Below are 20,378 nucleotides of genomic sequence, written 5' to 3' on the forward strand. Positions count from 1 at the left end.
TGAGACCCCACCTGCAGAGCTGAGTCCAGCTCGGGGGTTCCCAGCACAGGAAGGACAGGGACCTCTGGGAAAAAGCCAGGAAAAGGTCAGGGACTTCTGGAAAAAAAGCCCAGAAGAGGCTACCAGGATGATTAGAGGGAGCATCTCTCCTATGAGGAAAAGGAGAGAATTGAGATTGTTCAGCCTGGAGAAGAGCAGGTTGCAGGGTGACCTAATTGTGGCCTTCCAATGCCTGAAAGGAGCCTCCAGGGAAGACAGAGAGAAACTTTCTACAAGAACATGCAGTGCTCAAACTGACAGAGAGTAGATTTAGATTGGAAATTAGGGGAAGTTTCTTATTGTGGGGGTGGTGAGGCCCTGGCACAGGTTCCCTGGAGAAGTTGTGGATGCCCCATCCCTGGAAGTGCTCAAGGCCAGGATGAATGGAGCTCTGAGCAACCTGCTTCAGTGGAAGGTGTCTCTGCCCATGGAATGAGATGATCTTTAAGGTCTCTTCCAACCCAAACAGTTCTATGATTCTGTGATCTCCTTCTCCATTGATTCTGCTAATGGAAAAGATTGACTTTACATTTTTATTAGGGCTGTCAAACCCAACTGAGCTTTGATGAGCCAGCTTACTGTATGAGATGATTTAGGCAACTGAGCTGATCACTGGAAGTGCCCATCTTCAGTATAGACATTGGGAAAAAATAGCTGTAATTGGTAATTTCTTCTAACACTGCTGAATCTGAGAAGGAAATCTTTTCCTCAGGATGGAGAGTTATTGAGCTTCGGTCTCCATGGATGCAGAGGTGCCCTTGATTTCAAATTCAAAAAGTATTCATTAAAATGTGAGCATAGTTATTACTTTCTCAGTTGTGGGAATTTGGGATGTTAATTTTACTTTGACTCAGTCTGTATCCCCCTGTCAGGTATATTTCTTTTAATTATCTTAAAATAGCGTTTTGCTTAGTATTCCACTCATCTTTGATGAGTTTTGAAAACTCAGCTTTTTCTATCTATATTTACATGTAAATCCAAATATGTGCATATTATTTAGTTCATTAGTTTTCCTTTATGTATGTATAAATTATTGCAATGTATAAATTATTGCAGTATCAGTTTGGTATGGGTTGTGGCATCTCTTGGTGGAGCTAAGGACAACATAGATTGATTCAGTCATTAAATGTAATGCTTTTTCAGTCTATTGCTTTCCTTCCATTTCAGAAAAATAATTTTTGTAATCACCTCTTGCAAAACATTGTTTTCCCAGTTTGTTTGCTTGGTGCAATATGTAGGCCCCATTAAGAGGTTAAGACTGTTGTAATTTTTAGTCAGGGAACTTAGAATTATTGTAATAACTTATGAGCTAATTGTTGCTGTATTCTGTTTCAGGGCATTATTACTTAGACACTAATGCATATTTCAGCTAAAAGAAATTCAATTCGGTGTGATTTTCCTATGTAAATTTATATGTAAATTTAAACCTGAAACTTACTGCCCTTTTAGCTTCTGATATTAAATGTTCTGTGCAAATTTTTCCCTTCTAGTTAATTTCCTGTACTGCAATAAGAATGGATTCCTTGCTAAGCAGGTTTTACAAATATATAATTTGCTTAAGGTGTTTAGTCCTAAATTTCAAGCAGTTCAATCTGCTGTTCTGATAGACTTCACTGCTGATGAACAGTTGGTGCCTTTTTGAGAGCTGATGTTTTATAAGGCAAAATATGCCAAGTAAAATGGAAAAAAAACAGTATCAAGAGAATAGCAATGCTGTGGTTTTCTAGCCTCATAACCCTGTGTGGAAAGGAGAGGATTATCTTGGAAATTCATTTACATCTCAGAAAAAAAAAAAGCAAAAAAAAGGAGCTTAGGTAGCTTGTACAGTGAGGGGGATGGTTCACTCCACAAAGATCTTCTCCATTTACTTAGGAGTGAATAGGGAGCCTGAAGGACACAGTGCCCCAGGACAGGGGAGTTCCATGTGTGAATGATGAGTGCCAGAAAGGCCCAGCTGAGTGTGGGCATGGGTGTCTGCGTTGGGGTGTGTGGGGAAAAGGATGGTGAGCTGTGACCTGGGGACACTTTGCATCAAGCACTTCAAGAGCCAGAACTGATTTCTAGAAGTAGTTTGACCAAACTGGGCTGAGCTGTATTGAATGTGGCCCTCTTCTCAAACTGTTCTCAACTGCTGCTGCTGAACTCAGTGGAGCCTCTTTTGTTCCAAGAAACAGAAATGAGTTAATAATGAGACTACAGCAGGAGACTCTAACTCCTGCTACTGACATGTAGACACTGATGGGGATGTTGAAAGGTTTGGTCATTTTGAGCCTATGGAACAGAGAAGCCAGGATCTGTTTTTTCAACAAATATTGAAAAATATTGTTGCCACCATTCCAGGTTCAGTCCTTGTGTGAGCAACATTCCTGCTTGTCAGGTGCAGCGCAGAGAAAGAAGGCACTTGTTACTTGTCCATCTTGAGGAACCATGATTTGGACAAGAACTCACAAAGGGAAGATTTTCTGCTGCATTATCTCACTAGGCACATAAAAATAACTTTCCTGCTGCTTACTCAACTTAAAAATTTGCTTCTGTAGCCACAGCCTGGCAAACTCGGGAGCAAATCCAAATGCTTTCACCTCAAGGTCCATGGATTAAAAAAGCTTCAAACAATGTGTAATGAATGCATTCTCCTTAATGAAATTGGATTTTAATTTAAAACAGTTCTTCTAAAGAATAAGAATTGTAGTCAGTCTCTTAGACACCTTGGCCAGGCAGGGTTTTTATTGACACATGCTGGTGAGAACAGGGTTATTATTGAAGATGGAACACAGAGAATTGTTATGCACAGTAACTGTAGAATGTGTCCATCTTCCTGCAAATTACCTTGTTGAACTTAGAAGAGGATTAGTTGATAGTTCAGTGCAGTGTATACATTAATAAAAGTAAAATTGTGTATTATGGACTTAAATAAATTAGATCCAATTGCTCAAAGAAGGAAATAGAGAAAGGAATGATCAGAAAGTCTTTGGGAAAAAATATGTCAGGAAAATATTTCAGCGCACAAGTATAATATCACAAATGATCAATTGAGGATGGTGAGCATCTTTTGAAACAAGAGTGTGGTTTACAAAGTATCAAACCTATGCATAGACAGGCTATTAATGAAGGATTGAGTGTTAGAAGTCCATTGTTTTTTTCAATTTCCACAGAGAATAAATGTTATCTCATATTTACATTTTGTTTTATTTAATTTTAACTCTGGTGAGATTATTGTAAATAACCTGAACTGTACAAGAATTGGGTAATTGAAAGTTCTGAAGGAATAATAGCATGACATATTGCACAAAAGGGGCTCTATTTTGGTGACTGGCAGCCTTGATATAAGAAATGTTTGAGGAAAGAGATTAATTTCCTTCTTTTTTCAACTTTTACATTTCTCCTCTATCAAAATGTTTATAAAATACTCAGCACTGAAATGTGGAACTAAATTAATGACTATAAATGTGTTAGGAAATTGCCTGTGATGTTCTTCTTTTACATTCAGTCTGATAAAATGGCACTTTCAAGAAAAATAAGAAAAATAGAACTCTTAGCAATTGCATGGGCATTTTATGGGCATTTTGTTATTTATCCTAGTTCTATGCCTCCATAACAATCCAATAAGACCTAGAAACACAAAAAAAGTTACATATATATATAGAAAGAGAGAGAGGGAGAGAGAGAGATAGTATGTATATATATTTTTTTTTTTGCTGATAAATATACATCTGCTCTTATTACCATCTATGAATTAGCAGATCATTGAAATGTGTATGGCAATTCCAGGCAATTTTCCTGGGAAATTCCAGGGAAATACATCACCTTAAGCATTCATTTTATACTGGCAAGAGAAAATTGTTTTATGATAATACTGGCAATGTAAAATTTCCTTTGTGTACAAGATTAAAAAGATTTCTTTCATAGTTGTTGCTTTTTTCCAAATCAGCTGTCCCATATTTCCTTTTTACTGTAAAAGTATTTTTTTAACACAGCATGTAGATGCTTTACAATAAAATTGTTATGAAGCCTTTGGCAATAAAATGGTAGATAGATTTAGAAACTTGTTTACACCAGTAAAAACTATTAATCTGAGCTTTAAAATATTTTATGGCAAATTTAAATGCCATTTTACTGATGCAAGGCACTTAAATGATTTAAATTGTTGGTGTAATCTTGCCATCTGTAGAACATTAAATGTGTTTTATGTATATTCCAGTAGTCATTGTCTATAAATGGAAATATATAGAAATTTACCAAATCATAGGCAGGCTGAAATCAGTGGGAGGCAGCTCTGTGTGGGGTCATAAAAGTATTTCATATTCATTTTTAGTGTGTTATTAATTTTAATAGGCATTTTATATTTTTCTCCTTTCATATTGTAACTTGAATTATTTACTTTAAAAAAAACAACTATGTGGAATAATTTTGCTGTGAGAAGCAAATCACTACATGTTAAAAAAAGCCAAACCAACGTGGATTTTGAAATAAACTGCTTGGTTAGAGCAAAGAAAAGAGAACAAAAAAGAATAGACACAAATATAGGTACAGAGAAATAAATACATATTCTTATTTTTTGATTTTGTGTATTTTCTATGGATAAATATATATAAATAGAACATATATATTTTAAACTGCAGATGTGCCTCCTGGATTATCACAGTGTGCTGCCTTTATTAGTAAATTCCTTCTAGTCTATTCAAAGTGCTTTATTTCATGAATTGTATTGACATTGATGCACACAGGGCACACAGGATGGATTTACACCATTTCTAACTTACAGCAAAAGGAACTATGCTGAAATGTAGCAGCTGTGCAGAGTGAGCTCTCTCTGCCCAATTCCTGCTCATCCTAAAGGTGTAAAATATGCAGATTTATCTAATGAGACCATATTTTGGCTCTGTTTTATTACAGTAACTGGAGTTTTTTATGCACTTTTAACTGTACCAATGTTTTCCAGGTGGTCAAGGAAAGATGGTCCTTCCCCTGGACTTTAAACAAAGATACAGAGATTACTAGTGAGGGAAATGGCCTAAAGGAGTAAGAGAGGGAACATTTATTGTGGTGGTGTTGTTTTAATGTCAAGTATTATGTTGTAACTTATAAATTAAGGGACCAGATCCAGCAGAATTCAGCCTAATCATTTGCCAGTTTGCAAAGCAGTTATTTGTGGAATTTTCCAATTGCTTGGCTGTTGGGAGACAGTTTGGAGATTTTACCTGCTTGGCATTACAGCAGATGGGCTTAGGAGGTGTATTTTGGCAAGCCTTGGTCATATCTTGGAAGGTGAAGTGAGCTGTTTAAATGCAGACCAACCATGAAGATTTGAACTTTTCTGTATTTATGGAATTAAAAAGTGTTTACAATTTGAAGGTTATCTGAAATGTTTCTAGCTGTAATTTGGCTTTTTATGGGTAGTTCACACATCAAACAAAGGTGCAGCCTCAGTTTGCATAAGTGTAAATAATGAGTAAGTACCTTACACTTTTTTGAGAAATGTCTTTTAAGTGTAATTGCTCATAATTAATTTTGTGATTTTGGATTTTTTTTTCTAGGATACTGTTGGAATTAATATTCCCATCACTAATCCTACCAATAAAGTTCTCAAGATGAGTGTGCTGCTGGACCATCCATCCCTATTTGGGGAAAACTCTTTCATTCTCAAGCCCAAACAAACATTTTCATATCACCTGACGTTTTCTGCAGCTGCTGTTGGTGCTTTTGCTGGAAGGTATGGGGTAGAGTTTTGGTACTTGTAATTGTGGCTGTTTTACTAATAAATTGACTACTTTCATTGAAACCTAAGTTCCTTGATGAAAATATTGCCCTAAAAACTACCACAGAAGTTATTAAATGGAATTAAGAAAATTTCCAGCTTTAAAAGTATTGTGTCCCTAACAGTAGCTTTCCTCTCAGGGAAAAAGCATTATTGACAGGCAATAGAATAACTCCTACAATAGAATAATTGCAGTGAACTCTAGTTCATTACAATTTAGGGAACAATGTTTTTAGAAACTTACTTAATGTTAGAAGCCCCCCTTGAAAACTTCTGAACAGTTGTTTTATTTTAATTTTTAAGTTCTGTAAAGGGAATAGCACAATTTCATTTTCTTCTGGGAAGAAATGAAATTGTAAAAAACAAACTAAAACATGTGGAGAACCCTTTAACTCTCTTCACTTAAATCCATTTACCTTCATGATCTTCTGTTACTTAACCATGATCCACTACATGAATATGGGGAGGTTTTAAATTAAATTTTTTTCATTACATTGGAAATCCCAGTGAAAACCTGCAGATATCTTAATTAGCAATAAAAAGACAGATGACCTCTTGGTCTTAGTTTCAACTAAAACAGTTCAGCAAGTAATTGAACAGTGTAGAATTGCAAAGCTTACTTTCTGGAATTTGGTTACCAAAGCATTATTTAGTCTAAAGGCTAATTGAAAAACAATTCTCTGTTTTTCAGTTATCTCAACTGACTGGCAAAAATATGGGGATGGGGTGGAGGCTGGGGTGGGCATTTAAGAGGAGGGCAGAGACATCTGACCAGTTTTGAAAGAATATTTTCAAAGTCAAAATCCATTCAGAGATTTATTCAATTTGCTTGTATTGATTTTTCCAAAGACCAGAATAATGTCATATACCATTGAGTGATACAGATTCAAATAATACTGTTTTATAAAAATGAGTACTTTCATAACTCTAGTAAGTATCTTTATTTTGTAGAAATTATGCTATCTTAAACTGAAGATGAGCATAGAGCTCATCTTTTGTTTTTCGTACCAGATAATATTTCTGGTATTAAAATATTTTTCAATATTTTTCAAGTGCAGAATTTCCAAATAAAAGATAAATGTTTATTTTAACAGGAAAAAATTTTGGGCTCAGCTTTGGTGGGCTGGGGCTTAGGGGATATATGCAGAGGTGAAGTAAAGCACATGTGGACATTCTCCAAATGGTTTTGCAGTTTTGCTTCAGAAGTGGGCAATAGCTCTTTTAAATTGCAGTAGCTCCCACAGGCTGCAGTTACAGCTGGGCAGAGGTACTTGCACATTACATCCACACTATTAACTTCTTTTTCTGAAACCATGCTCTGTTTCCTTTGCTATGTTAGCAGCTGGGAAGAGCTGTTGGAAAAAGGGAATGTGGCAGGTGTACCTTTTCAAATGGTTGATTCTTTCCTAGAGCTGTTTTATGCTCACTTTAAAAGCTCTGTTGGCACAGGGCATGGTCTGGAACCATAAAGTCATGGAATAGACATAGTTATCTATAATTTAGAAAAAGAACTCATCCTTAGAGGGTCATGGGTTTGTACAGTGCATTTCTTCTGAGTTTTTATATGCTTCCAGTGCTTTGGTTTAATATTATTATGACTCAGCTACTCAAAAATCCTCAAGAAATAGAAAAGAAATTCTGCAATAGGAAAGGACTGTATTAGAGTGTCTGTAACTGAAATATATTTCTGTACATATCTCACCCAGCAGGACGCAATTTTCAGTCATGACAATCCTTGATTGTATATCAATGCAATATATTGAATATTCCTTGAGGTGTATCTCTTTGCCATGCTTATAGGGATGTGTCTATATCTATTTCTCACTTTACCACTAGATTTGAAAAAAATTTCCTTTTTAAAATTATTGTATAGTATTTCTGTTACTTTGCCCTTCAAAATGACTAAAAAGAAAATACTGTGATAGTGAAATGAAATTAAAGCTTTCTCTTATAAGCTGAAATATGTTTGGGTTGTATTTTTGATAAAAGCAACCAGCTTTAGCTAACAAAAAAAAAATTGAATTTTATTTTTAATGAATTATTTTTATAATGAATTTTATTGGTTGAGTTTAAGAAAGATGAAGAAGAGATTTTGTTGCATCGGGAATTCTAAATATTATTACACTTGGTGGCTGAATTCAAATACCAGTGAAAACTGTTAGAAGAAAAATATGATCTAATTAAAGAAATCACTGTGCTGAAATCATTAGGTTTCTCCTCAATTTTAATCTGTTTGGGTTTTTTTTTAAATATCTGAAAAAAAGCTGTCATGTTAAGCTTCTGCATCTGTTTTTAGTGTCATGTTCCGGTCAGATGTGGTTGGAGAGTTTTGGTATGCCCTGAAGTTCAATGTGGAGAAGCCATCACCAGCTGCCCTGCCTGATATAGGATGTGAGCTTGGAAAGTGAGTAGTTCATGGTGCTGGACTGGGTCTCTGCTTTTAGGTATCATGGAAAACATATGAAGAGTTTAAACTCAGAATAGTGCTCTATGTCTGCTGTAGTAGATTGCAGAATATTTTTTTAGATATATTTGCAGGTAGGTGAAATATTCCTTACAGAAAAATAATTGAAATGAAATTTTAGCCTCTATGTAAACTTCCTCTGAATCATTTTTGTAGAAATAATTTTAACAGTACTGCAGAATGTAAGTACCCAGATCCATTGTACAGAGCTCTGTAGATTTGCTTTATTTTCTGTTTCTTTCCTTCTCTCTGAACTAGGAATTTACTGAAAATCCTGCTTTTTAAATGCTTGTATACCAGTAAGGAGTATCTTTTTACCTCTCAAGATATAAAATAGTGCAACTTCTGTCCTGCTGGTCCTGGGGACAGACATGGTGGAAACACTGCAAATGTTAAGAAAATGGACACCTTAGAGAAATTAACCCAATTATTACCATCCTTCAACAAAATTTCAATGTGCATTTTAACAGCATAATGTTGAGTTCAGTTCTGACTTTCAAGACATAAACTAAAAATTTGAGGATAAGACTTTGAAGAATGTCAAAACTTCAGCAGTGCTTTTCCACATATTACCTCCACTTCCTAATAGTTTCTGTGGACACACTGCTCTTCTGCATGCTAAATTCCCCCTCATTGTATCTTTGGCTAAATCTGTAGTTAACAGGCATTACAGACTGAGCAGAAATGTTGTTAGAGAGCACAACATGAAATTTTACCTGATTAAATTTTTGTGAGTGAATATATTCTGCTGCTCAAATATGATGCACAGACTGAAGATAACTGACAATGCCTTTCTTATTATGTTCTAAAGAAAAAAAGTTGTGCTATTTCCTGGCTTTTACTTTAAAATTCTGGGCTGACTGGAGTAAAAAACCATAATTTTTCTCTACTATGTAGACTCTTGCTAGGAATTAGGAATTACTTAAAACCTTTCTATTCTGGCACTCATAATTTTCTCTGACATACACTGCCTGAAAACTACATGCACAAATGGTCTAGTGGAAAATGGCAAGTCATCCTTTCCTACTGCAAGTAAAATGGATGTGGGAAAAGATTAGCTCCATTAACTGCAACTCTTCCTGTTAAAACTCTTATCTAAAACTCCTCAAAGCCTATGCTTTATTTTCTTCAAATGAGATTTCTTTTCCCTTTACAAGTACATGCATGCTGTATTTCCTATGCATTTGTAAATATGTGGAGGAACACTGTGTCCAGTTCTGGGCTCCGTGGTACAAGAAAGTCAAGGAGCTACTGGAGAGGGTCCAGCAGAGGCCACAGGAATGAGGAGGGGTCTGGAGCATCTCTCTTGTGAGGAGAGTCTGTGAGAGCTGTTCCTCTTTAGTCTGGGGAGGAGAAGGCTGGGAGGGCATCTCATCAATACATATAAATAGCACAAAGTGGGTGCCAAGAGAATGGTGCCAGGCTCTTGTTGGTGGTGCCCAGCAGTGCCAGCATAATGTCATCAGCACTCTTGTTGAAGTGCAAAGTGTTGGACAATGGCAGTCAATGATGCCATTGAGGTTACTGGGGATTTCTCTGCCTCATGAAAAGAGGAGGCAGTCCAAATAAATTGGCTGCATTAATGTATGTTGAATATATAAAGGCAGTGCAGGTAGACATCTGTGTATTGTCTAAAAAAGATATCAGTTTGGGAATTTTTTGAATGGATGTAATTCTTTGCTATGTATCCAGAGATGTGAACTGTAAACATCATCAAATGTTTGAAGCATTTCTGGTTGGTGAAGATTTGTAATTTTTAACAGATTTACTTTCATTCTACTCCCTTTTCCCTGAATGCAGAAGACACATTAGCATATGAATATAAGAATAATGTTTTTCATTGTGTCCTCACTATATTCTTTTTTCTATTGATCTGAAAAAATTGGGTATTTGTGTCCTTAAAACATTACCTAGAATTGGATTAGGGCCAAGATCCCACTGATAACTTAGAATCAATTAAATAATTATTGAAAGAGGAAAAAAAAAACGCAGTTTAGTCCTTCTTCATATTCCCTGAAGTTCTGGGGCTATCACAGTCAGATTTGCTTTTTGTTTGTGCCAAGGTAGATTTAACACATCCCTTAGCATATGTCTCTAGGGAGGGAAACCTTCTCCTTGATATTTTTCATCTTTCCTTATACATCCTGTTATGGGCTCCACAGTGGAGTCATTGAAGATGAGTCAGTTGAATGATGCTCACAGTGATCTGGAATTTACTGCCACATGCAACAATTTGTCCAGCATAACCATCATAGTCAATCTGTGTGGGGTGGCAGGATTTTGATGACTTGAAGAACCTCTAACAGTCGAGTAATTCCTGAAATTTCAGATATTCCAACTTAGTTTTCTCTTTGACAAAGTATTACATATGAAGGAGACCAGGCCAAAAAAAAAAAAAAAAATAGTAGAGAGGATAAATGTGAAAAATGAGAATTATCAAGTGAGTCTGAAGTTCATGTGTGAAAGTTTCCTAATATTTCTTTACTCTCAGGTTTTGAGACTCAATGATACAATGCTCTGACAGTGTTAGTCAGAATCAATTCTGGTGCTCACTGCTGGGGATTTTTGCCACTGCATGGGTAGGAAGGAATCCACCTGTTAACAGGTTTTAGGGTCTGAAGTTACAGTCATAAAGCTGGACTGAAATATCTACTGAATGTTGCTTTTTATATTTTCTTTTTCCTTACTGATTTAGCTATGATTAACGGACTAATTTTTTCCAGATGATAAATATGTGCAGCAATCTGGCAGTTGACCTGCCACAGCTTTGACTACAGGGAATATCCATTAGGAGATAAATTACAGCAAAACCAATATATGTATCTCATTTTTCAAACTTTTCTTATTTACTGTTTTCACTTATTCACCTTGAACCTCTTCTCTGTGTCCCTTGGTATTACAACAAGAATGTGATTTATGGCCATATAACTTCACTGAAAACAAAAAATGTGATATTTTGACTAGAATAGAGGAAATTTTGGGAGTCTTATGAATTATTTTTAAAATTTTCTCCATATTGAAATTATCTCATGAATATTCTTTAATAAATAAAGAAGGAAAGTCTGTAAAATAGAGGGCCAACTGATTTAAGCAATCAGCATACTCCTATCTTTGTTCTGGGAGGGTCACTATTCTCATTAGAAAATATAATCTACATATGGAACATAATGATTCTATGATTATGCTGTAACAAAAAACTCAACAAATGAACAAAATGAAACATTGAATGAATTCAGAATTTATTATTATTAATAATGATTATTAATAATAATTTAAGTTACTAAATAAGTTTCCACACTAGTGGGGAAATGCCAATGCAATAAAACTTATTTATTATGTTGAAAATAAAAAAAAATCCAGAACTTTTCAGGAAATAATGTCATTATGCATAATGACATATAATGGAAGGAGCTTTGTAATAAATCATCGTTGTGTATATGATTTTTTTCCAGATGGACTCTTACACACCTACCTCTTACTAATCCTACTAATGACACTCTGGTGCTACAAGTGGTTAACAGCGACCCCTGCCATTTTGCAGTTGAGACTGACCCAACACAACTTGTAAGTAAGATTTCTGTGTTTTCACAAAAAGGAGAGAAGATAGCCTTCTTTTAAAAACAAATTGAATTATGTATTGTACTGTGTGTTCAGAATATACACTCTTTTAGACATTTTAAGTACATATTTTAGAGGTTTTATAGCCTGAGGAAGAAAACAATTAAACTTGAAAAGCAACTCAAGCTGAAGTTCAGATGTTTTTTTCTTTCCTGGAATGGTTTTGAGCAGGACTGCAGTGTAGGTTGTAAATAATTCAGGAGATATTAGAAGGAGAAGTTGTAAACAAAGCAGCTGGGTAGAAGATTTATAAGTATCTAATAATCAACAGAATAACTAGGTAAATATTTAGGTTAGTAGATAAACTATTAATGGAAGAATACAAGAATATCTAATATTATAAGCAACTTGCAAGGAATATGAATAATAATTGATCAGTGTAGTTGCAAAGAAGCTTCAAGCAAATACCTAGAATCATTTTATTCTGCAAATTCAGTTACCTTGAGAGTGATTTCTCTTAACCCTCTTATTGTCATGTACTCAACTTTTTCCTCCTCCATCACAGAAGCCCTTCCATCTTGCTGCCTAACATTTATGTCCTTTCTAGGAATAACAATGGTGTAGGTTGGCTCAGCTTTTGTATGTTCATTGAGAGTTCCTAGAGTTCTAGGCGGTCAGGGTTCAGAAAAATATTTCTTTTTGACCACTGAATACTAGTTAATAATACAGGCCCCATGAGCAATTCTTTGGGTATTATTAAGGTGATTCTATGAAATATGTGACCTTTTCATGATGGGGAGATGAGAAAAGGGGAAGGAAGATGCATAGATGCATGTAAACTCTGCGTCTGAATGAGTGGCATTGAGCGCCTCCATCACAGCCTCTCAGGATATGAATTCAGAACCTTTACCACCAAAAAAAAAACCAACAACAACAAAACCAACACCAACAAAACACAAAAACAAACAAACAAAAAATAAACCAAACAAACAAAGAAACAAAAAAAAAAAAAAAAGAAGAAATAAATGTGTGCTGGACAACAAAGAAATAGTGAAATGGTGCCTTTTCTAGATATGAATAAGGTAATCCAGGGAAGATACCAAAGTTGGTTGGTCCCTTCCAAAGCAAACTATTCCACAATTTTATGATTCTATTCCTGCAAAATGTTTTAAAAGTCAGGGAGAGAAATATTGTAATAAAATAGAAGATACAAAGGACCATATGGGGAAAATAGAGGAATGATACATAGTCATTATCGGTTCAGTTTTCAGAAACTGAACAGTTTTCAGCCTTAAATGTAGCAGTACAGCCAGACCAAATGTTCCGAAATGTGGTTCTGATGGTAACAGCTAAAGGAGATCAAACTTATTTACTCAGCTTCCCTAAATATTGCTATGTAGGATTCCATTAAATTAAAAGTATAAAACATTAAGTTTTTTCTAGTCTGTCTTTTCTGTCATGCACAATAACACGTCTTTATACACTAGGGTAAACCCTAACAAGTGCTATTACTAATTATTTAATGAATTGGTATTTGATTAGGGGCTTAGAAACAAAATGGATGCAAACTATATTAATTGTCTGGGATCATTATAAATGTATTATGTTTGGGTCATTGCCACAGAAGTGGGTTAGATTTAACTATAGTGGCTTTTGGCTGCTGCAGATTGCATATTACCTTGTGCAGGAAATTAACAAGAAAAAAAATATCTCTGCTCCCATAATTTATCATCAGAGATTCACACATCAACAATAGCTACATTACTTTGTGTTGGAAAAGACACGTTCAACACTAAATGCAGTAATTTTCTCTCTCCTTTTTATTATAATCCTCAGTCCTGTATATCATTATGGATTGAATTCTGAAATGTTCCTAGTTAATTGTAGTAGTTCTTCCAGTTACAGGATGGCTTTGCTTGCTAAATGCAAGTACTTAATATTTACTTCATGTAGCTGTCCCTTTTTCAACCTGTTTCTTTCATTACAGACCCGTGTTTGGAGAGGTTATGTAAATTCCTTCAGTTTTGGTGAGAAAGTCAGAGGGTGGCATTTATCACAGAATGACAATGATTGGGGTGGAGATCATCTAATCCAACACCCTTGGTGAAGCAGGTTCAGCCAGAGGAGGTTGCACAGTATCACCTCCAGGCAGGTTTTGAATATTTCCAGAGATGAAGATTCCACAGCTTCTCTGGGCAGCCTGCTCAGTCACCCTCACATGAAAGAAGTTTTTATACATATTGAGGTGGAACTTCCTGTCACTGGGCAACACTGGAAGGAGTTTGGCATTGTTTTATCATTTACTAGGAACTAATATTTAAATCCTATTTTATGCATTAATTTTCTTTTATCTTGACATTTTTAATTTTTTTTATTAAATAATTAAACCATATATCCCTACATCATCCAAATCACTTATCATCAATACATTTTCAATTAACCTTCCTCTATATTTCCTAGTATCAAAAACAATAACCAACAGTCATCATCATTTCATGACCACCCCAAAACAAACACAGAACCAACCCCAGAACTAATCCCCCGCAAAAAACCAAACAAAACTACAAACCATGATCATAAATCATCAACCAATCACCCACCAAATTTTACATTCTTCTTCTTCAATATACACATTGACGAGGTCCCCTCTCAGTTGTCTCTTCTCCAGACTGAACAGGCCCAGCTCCTGCTGTCTCTCCTCATTAGAGATGCTCCAGACCTCCAGTCACTTTTGTGGGCTCTGCTGGACCCTCTCCAGTAATTCCTTGTCTTTCTTGGACTGGGGAGCCCAGAACTGGACACAGCACTCCACATGTTCTTACTTCTCCTGAATATTTTGCATCCTAGGCTTAGTACCTCCACACAACACTGCATTCAAATTCCAGAAGATTACTGCTTATAAACCATGCTCAGTGCTTCAGGTATTGGTTTATATTAATACCCATTTCAAAGCCTTTGCTGTGTGTGAAAAAGGTTCCCATCTTAATCATTCAAGTTTCTGTTCTCTTTAAAGCAAATAATACTTTCTTGTTAGCAGAAAGATTACGATTTGTGCAACCCTCAGATAAAAGAGAAAATTATTTTAACAATAGATCGAAGATGGGATTGGGCAATGAAAATACATTATATTTGAAGACAGTTAGTAAAGTCAGATCAATAACTTTGATATTTCATGTAAATTTCCATATTTGTTTTTATGTCATCTAAGATGTAGGACTTTTGAATGTACTGGGCTGTTGATCAGAAAATATCTCAAATTGATTTCTTCAGTCCCTGAGTTATGTTAGATAAATCAGATTAAACAGTGGCATCAAAGAAATTTTTTTCTTCTCTTAAGATATTTTCCTAAAATTAATAACGAAATTTTTGACTAATATTTCAGAGTTTAAAAAAAATTCAATATTATTATCATACTTCCATGTGAGTGGAAGTTTGTTTTTCCAGTTTCAGTTTGAAACAAAGGGCATTACTGAAATATCACAAAGGATTATTTTCTATAGAGCTGATTCAACTTCAAGTATGGACATCATTAATAACATGCTTTCCTGAGGTCCAGTTGGATTAGGCTCAAGTATTCCTGAACTTCAGTGTGCATAATGAAGTCTAAATGAAATTCAAAGGCTTTAAATCCTTTGTCAGCTTCATGTCAATTAGAAGCAGCTCTGTTACCCTTTGTAAACTGATAAAAATGAGAAAAGACTGCATATCTTACTGGTGGCTTTGCAATTGTAGCCTAAATCAGTTTAAATGGAATATAACATCTTGGATTTCTTTCAAAAATTTGATAAAAGATTTCAAGGATACCCTTTAAAGGGGTTTGGAATTTTTTTTTTTTTAACAAGCTAGGTTTAATTTTTGTTTCCCTTCTTGTAAACCTTTAACTAACTTAATAACTTTAGAAATGCTGCCAAATTATCTAAAAGCCAGAATGAAAGTGAATTTTCATAAGTTTACTGTAAAATTCCTTCTTGTTTTTCATTAGTATATTGGGTATTAGGGGTGTCTGGGAAAAAAGTCATTGGGATGTTGAGTTTGGTGTTTCTGTCCTGACTGCAGCTTTCTTTGTCTTTAGCAGAAAGGGATTCAGGTTCAGCATTTAACAGCTGAAAATTTTCAATCATCAATAATGTGTCCCCCAGTTTACTGTTTTTTCTTTATATAAATACATTGATATATTTCACATATTTGTGTATTATATTGACATACACATATATTTACTATGTACAAAAAAGTCTTACAAACAGGATCATCTCCATGGCCTAAAAGAAACATGCTTTCACTGTAACTCTTCAATTTGCTCTTCTCCTGGTTTAAAGTAGCCTGAACCTTTTCCATTAAGCTGAGTTCTTTCCTGATTGGCTTTGAAACCCAACTTTTATTTAGGACAAATAACTTAATAGGAAAGGGCTGGCAGAGAGGAGTGCAATCTCTGTGTGCAAGCTTTAAGGATTTTCTTAATGACCATGGGTATTGTTTTGTACAGAGTAGAGAACAAGCTTTTAGATTTAATAAAATTTCTTCTCCTTTCTTCATTTTGTAACAGAAATAATGTATTTATAGTTAACTCCAGACTCAATTTCTATACTGGAACTGTTATATCTGAGATCTTATGGAGAGCAATGATAACAGTTCCTTTTCACATGACTATTGTGGAAGGCATTTTTTTATGTTAACAAAATGAAAGGCAGGAGATGTGTTAGCGTCAGCATATTTAATTCAATGATTCCATTACCTTCTTAAAATATATTTTTTGCATTATTTTCAATTCTAGTTTTAGAACAATTTATGTTTTTTGGATTTCAGTAGAAGGTACATAAGGTTTTTTTGCTTAGCTTATCTCAAAACAAATTACCTTTTGGATTCACAGAACAACAAACTGTAAAATTAAAAATGAAATTTTAAAACCAAATCTATAGTGTAAAAATTAAAAATCCTTTCTGCTTTCAGAGCAGGCAGTCTGCTGGATTATCATAGCTCCATGTTGATTATTTTGATTCATTGTGGCAGTGGATTTTCTGAGTAATGATAATATGTCAAGTAATACTTATTGGAAATCAAACTCCTGTCTGTTTGCATCTCTGTGGAAGAGTTATTATTCTAAGTAATGTGAATGTCTTACACTGAAATTACTCAATATTTAAAAATCTTAGTGTTAATTTAATGATGTAGTCATAGTCTCTGCCATCCTGTTTTTACCTAGTTTTTCATTTTAATAAAGAGTATTTTGGGAGGGGATGTTTTCTGATGAGGTTCTTTCTCCATTTGTAGGTCTTCATTTGATAAATGGGTCTGACTAGTAGGTGGGAACTGGACTGCAAATGAAAGTTTAATTAACTGTTATGGCAGTAGCCTGATGAATTACTTAAAAACTTTCTCTCCCAAAAAAGAAAATAACATTTTAAGTTTGGTGTGTTACTTAAACACACCTGAGCTCTGTCCTCTCTTCTGCATAACTTACCTCCCACTGCCATCAGTAGGAATATCTGTGGTTCAAGGCACACCAACATCCCTGTCCCTCATTGAGCTGGTACTGCTGACTAAAGATTTTTAGCTTTTTATATATTTTCCTATATTTGTGGCTTTGGAGACTGCTAATACATGCTTGTTGCTTCTAGTACTTTTTCTATCCTTTTATCCCTACATTTTAGAACAATAAACTAACCTTCTAACACATTCCTGAAATACTCTTCAAGAAGAGAACCTACAACAAGGACGTTTTGTTTTCCAACCAGAAAGACTTGTGTCTCTCTTGTGTCTGAGAAGACACAAGAAATGGGTCAAAGAAGCCCCTGGACTAATTCCAATGGGGCAGTACCTGGGGTAAAATTACCTAAGCAATTGCTCTTCTAATTGGACAATATTTGATAGCTATACTAATCAAATAACCTTATAAAATTGTAGAACTACTGTATTATATGTGCATATTTCCATATGGTGCAACCTGAAGGCCTTTCCATTAAGGATTTGCTTTTATATGTTATCATTTTAACAGTGTTTGGAAGGATGGGTGTTTTATTCCAGGAAACTCTCTATAAATACACCCAGGGGATGACTGGCAGGACCAGGAACAGTATGGCTCCTGCCTGGGCCCAGCTCTGGGATGACAGCAAAAGCCCAGGGCAGTGAGAAAGAGCAGCAAAGGCTTGGATGATGGATGGGATTCATCCATTCCAACAGAGACTGGATGAGATCAATGTCCCAGGACAGTGTCCCTATGAGGGGGCTGGGGATGGGCCAGGCCTTGCTTAGTGGGGCTACAGTGACCCCAGACCCCCCAGCCTGGCTGAGCTGTCAATCAATCAATCAATCAATCAATCACACACTGGTGTGGTGCTCACCCAGCCTCTGACTGGCAGTTATCCATCAATCACACACTGGGATGGTGCTAATTGGATCCTGATTGGCCAAGTGACTGGAAGGCCCACCTGGGGGCGGGCCAGTGAAAGCCATGGAGCTTAAAAGATGTGCTTTTTGCTGGAGTTTCTAGAGTTGGTAGTTTTATTTGTGTTTTGTCAGTTCCAGCTGTTGTAGGGTGTTGCCTTGACTTTCATTTGTTGCAAATTATATTCATTTTATGAAACACAGGTTAACTGCTCATGATATCAATCACCTTTTTATCTCTTCTTACGCGCAAGTGTTATTTATACATATATAATAAAAAACTAATACCTGGTTTTTTTTAAAGAAATAGTCGTAGTGATTGTGTATTCAGTGATTCTGGCTGATCACACTCTAAAAGCATTGGCATTTTTCTTTTTCATAATTCAATTCATTTCCTACTTATCTGCTTCTTGAAAACAGATGTTAATCCGTTGGTAGTCAGCTCCTCTGCTTTTGCCTATGCAATTGAGTCTTAAGTAGAATACTTGAGGTGAAGAGAAAACCTGCAACATTATTTAGTGTTGGTTTTGCTAAAGGTAAGCAGAAGAGAGACAAAGCACTGGTTTATTGAAACCTGGCATGTATTTCCTTTCTGAGGCAGTTTGCGTCCGTGGGGGTCACTGTGATAACCCTTCAGTGCCATCACACCACAGTGCTGTTGGAATGGCGTTTGAGAGCTGCTGCCTGTGTCCTTGGAGCAGTTGTAGCCCCAGCCCTGGAGCTGCAGGGCAGTGGATGTGCAGGGACTGCCCCTGGCATTGTTTGCTGCAGTAACTCACTGGCTGAGAGGGGGGAATGTGTGGAACACATTAATCACATACGCATCAGCACTGTTGGTACAAAGCACAAAACAGAGACTCAAAAAAATTGATTTCCTCTCCCTTACCCCTCCTTTCTTTTGCTTCTTTCTTGTGTTTGTACAGCTGGCTATCCCTCCTCATTCCACCAGTCAGCTGCCTGTGAGATTCTGTCCCTCTGCCCTTGGAAGGCGCAACCACAAGGCAACAATAACCTTAAAATGCCCACAGGTATGATAATGTGCTTGTCCCACAACACTTGGGATTCAGATAAGGTGCTATTTGTGATAGGCAAGAAAGTAAAAGACTCATCCTGTAGGTCAAGATGAGGTTTAGTGACTGGATGCATAATGAAAGAGCAAACGTGAAGATGGTAAAAACTTATAATTTGTTTTATCCTTAGTTTTACACAGAAATTGTTCTGTTTACAGTATTAAAATGTGGCATAATGGCCTAAGAGCTAGAACAGGTAATGAATAATTTCAGTTTGCTCAGTAGTGAGTTCTGCTAGTTTTAACACTTGAAGACTGGCACTTCTTAGGAATGTCACCTCTAAAATTAAATTTCTTGGTGTTTTTCCCAACCTCGCCAAAATTAAATTGTTTCATTTTTTTATCCAATCTGAATTTTAGAAAATCACATACTTGATAAAGTGAATTCTTCCTTTCATTTTATCTGAAAATGTTTTTTACTTTGAACACCCTAGAATTGTTGACTTCTTTTTTTTCTGTGAATTTTCCTGAAGTTGAATGAGAAACTAGTAAATACAGAGACATGAGTCATCAACATGACCTACTAAGTGTTATTAAACTACAGCTGGAATAAAAAAGAAAAACTGATACTATAATGTAAATGGTAATATTTTATCATGCAAGATGTGGTTAAATGAAGCCTTTGCTTTCTGTGCAATTTCCTCTCTGTATTTTTTTTTTGAGTTTCAGATATCCTAAAACACTGCTGACCTGTGAATTATTCCAGTTGAGTGCTACCAGCAGTTTTCAGTAGTGTTTTAAGCAATACTAAAAAGCAAATATTCTTTTATATGTAGAGAACAAATACTGAAGGAAGTCATGTGGCAATTTTTTGTCTTGAAAGAGTATGTTGAAAAGACAGGTTATTTGCAGGTGGTGTTGGCACAGCATTTATTTTCAGAATCTCTCTTAAATATTTAGTAAGGATTAAAAACAAGGAGACAGCAATTCTAATATGAATAGTATATATCCAAGGTCAGTTCAAGAGGACACAATGTCCTTCTCTGAAACTTGATGGTCCACAGAAATTTTAGATCTACTGTTTCTTTCCAATATCCTTGATTTTTTGTGTCTAAAGGTTAATGTTCATTATTGTCCTTGGAGTAACATTTTTAGCTTGTTGTGTGATTCTA

At 35.6% G+C, this 20,378-nt stretch overlaps 1 protein-coding gene across 1 annotated transcript in view; it reads left to right on the forward strand.

Annotated features, from left to right (window-relative positions):
- Positions 1-20,378, forward strand: part of CFAP47 (cilia and flagella associated protein 47) — a 259,907-nt gene that overhangs the window by 170,485 nt on the left and 69,044 nt on the right. The window contains exons 53-56 of the mRNA XM_064710667.1: positions 5,574-5,749; positions 8,091-8,198; positions 11,711-11,822; positions 19,121-19,225. Of these exons, the coding sequence (XP_064566737.1) occupies positions 5,574-5,749; positions 8,091-8,198; positions 11,711-11,822; positions 19,121-19,225 (501 nt within the window). The remainder of the gene's footprint in view (positions 1-5,573; positions 5,750-8,090; positions 8,199-11,710; positions 11,823-19,120; positions 19,226-20,378) is intronic.

Source organism: Zonotrichia leucophrys, chromosome 1 (assembly GCF_028769735.1).
Source record: "Zonotrichia leucophrys gambelii isolate GWCS_2022_RI chromosome 1, RI_Zleu_2.0, whole genome shotgun sequence".
NCBI classification, from domain to species: domain Eukaryota; kingdom Metazoa; phylum Chordata; class Aves; order Passeriformes; family Passerellidae; genus Zonotrichia; species Zonotrichia leucophrys.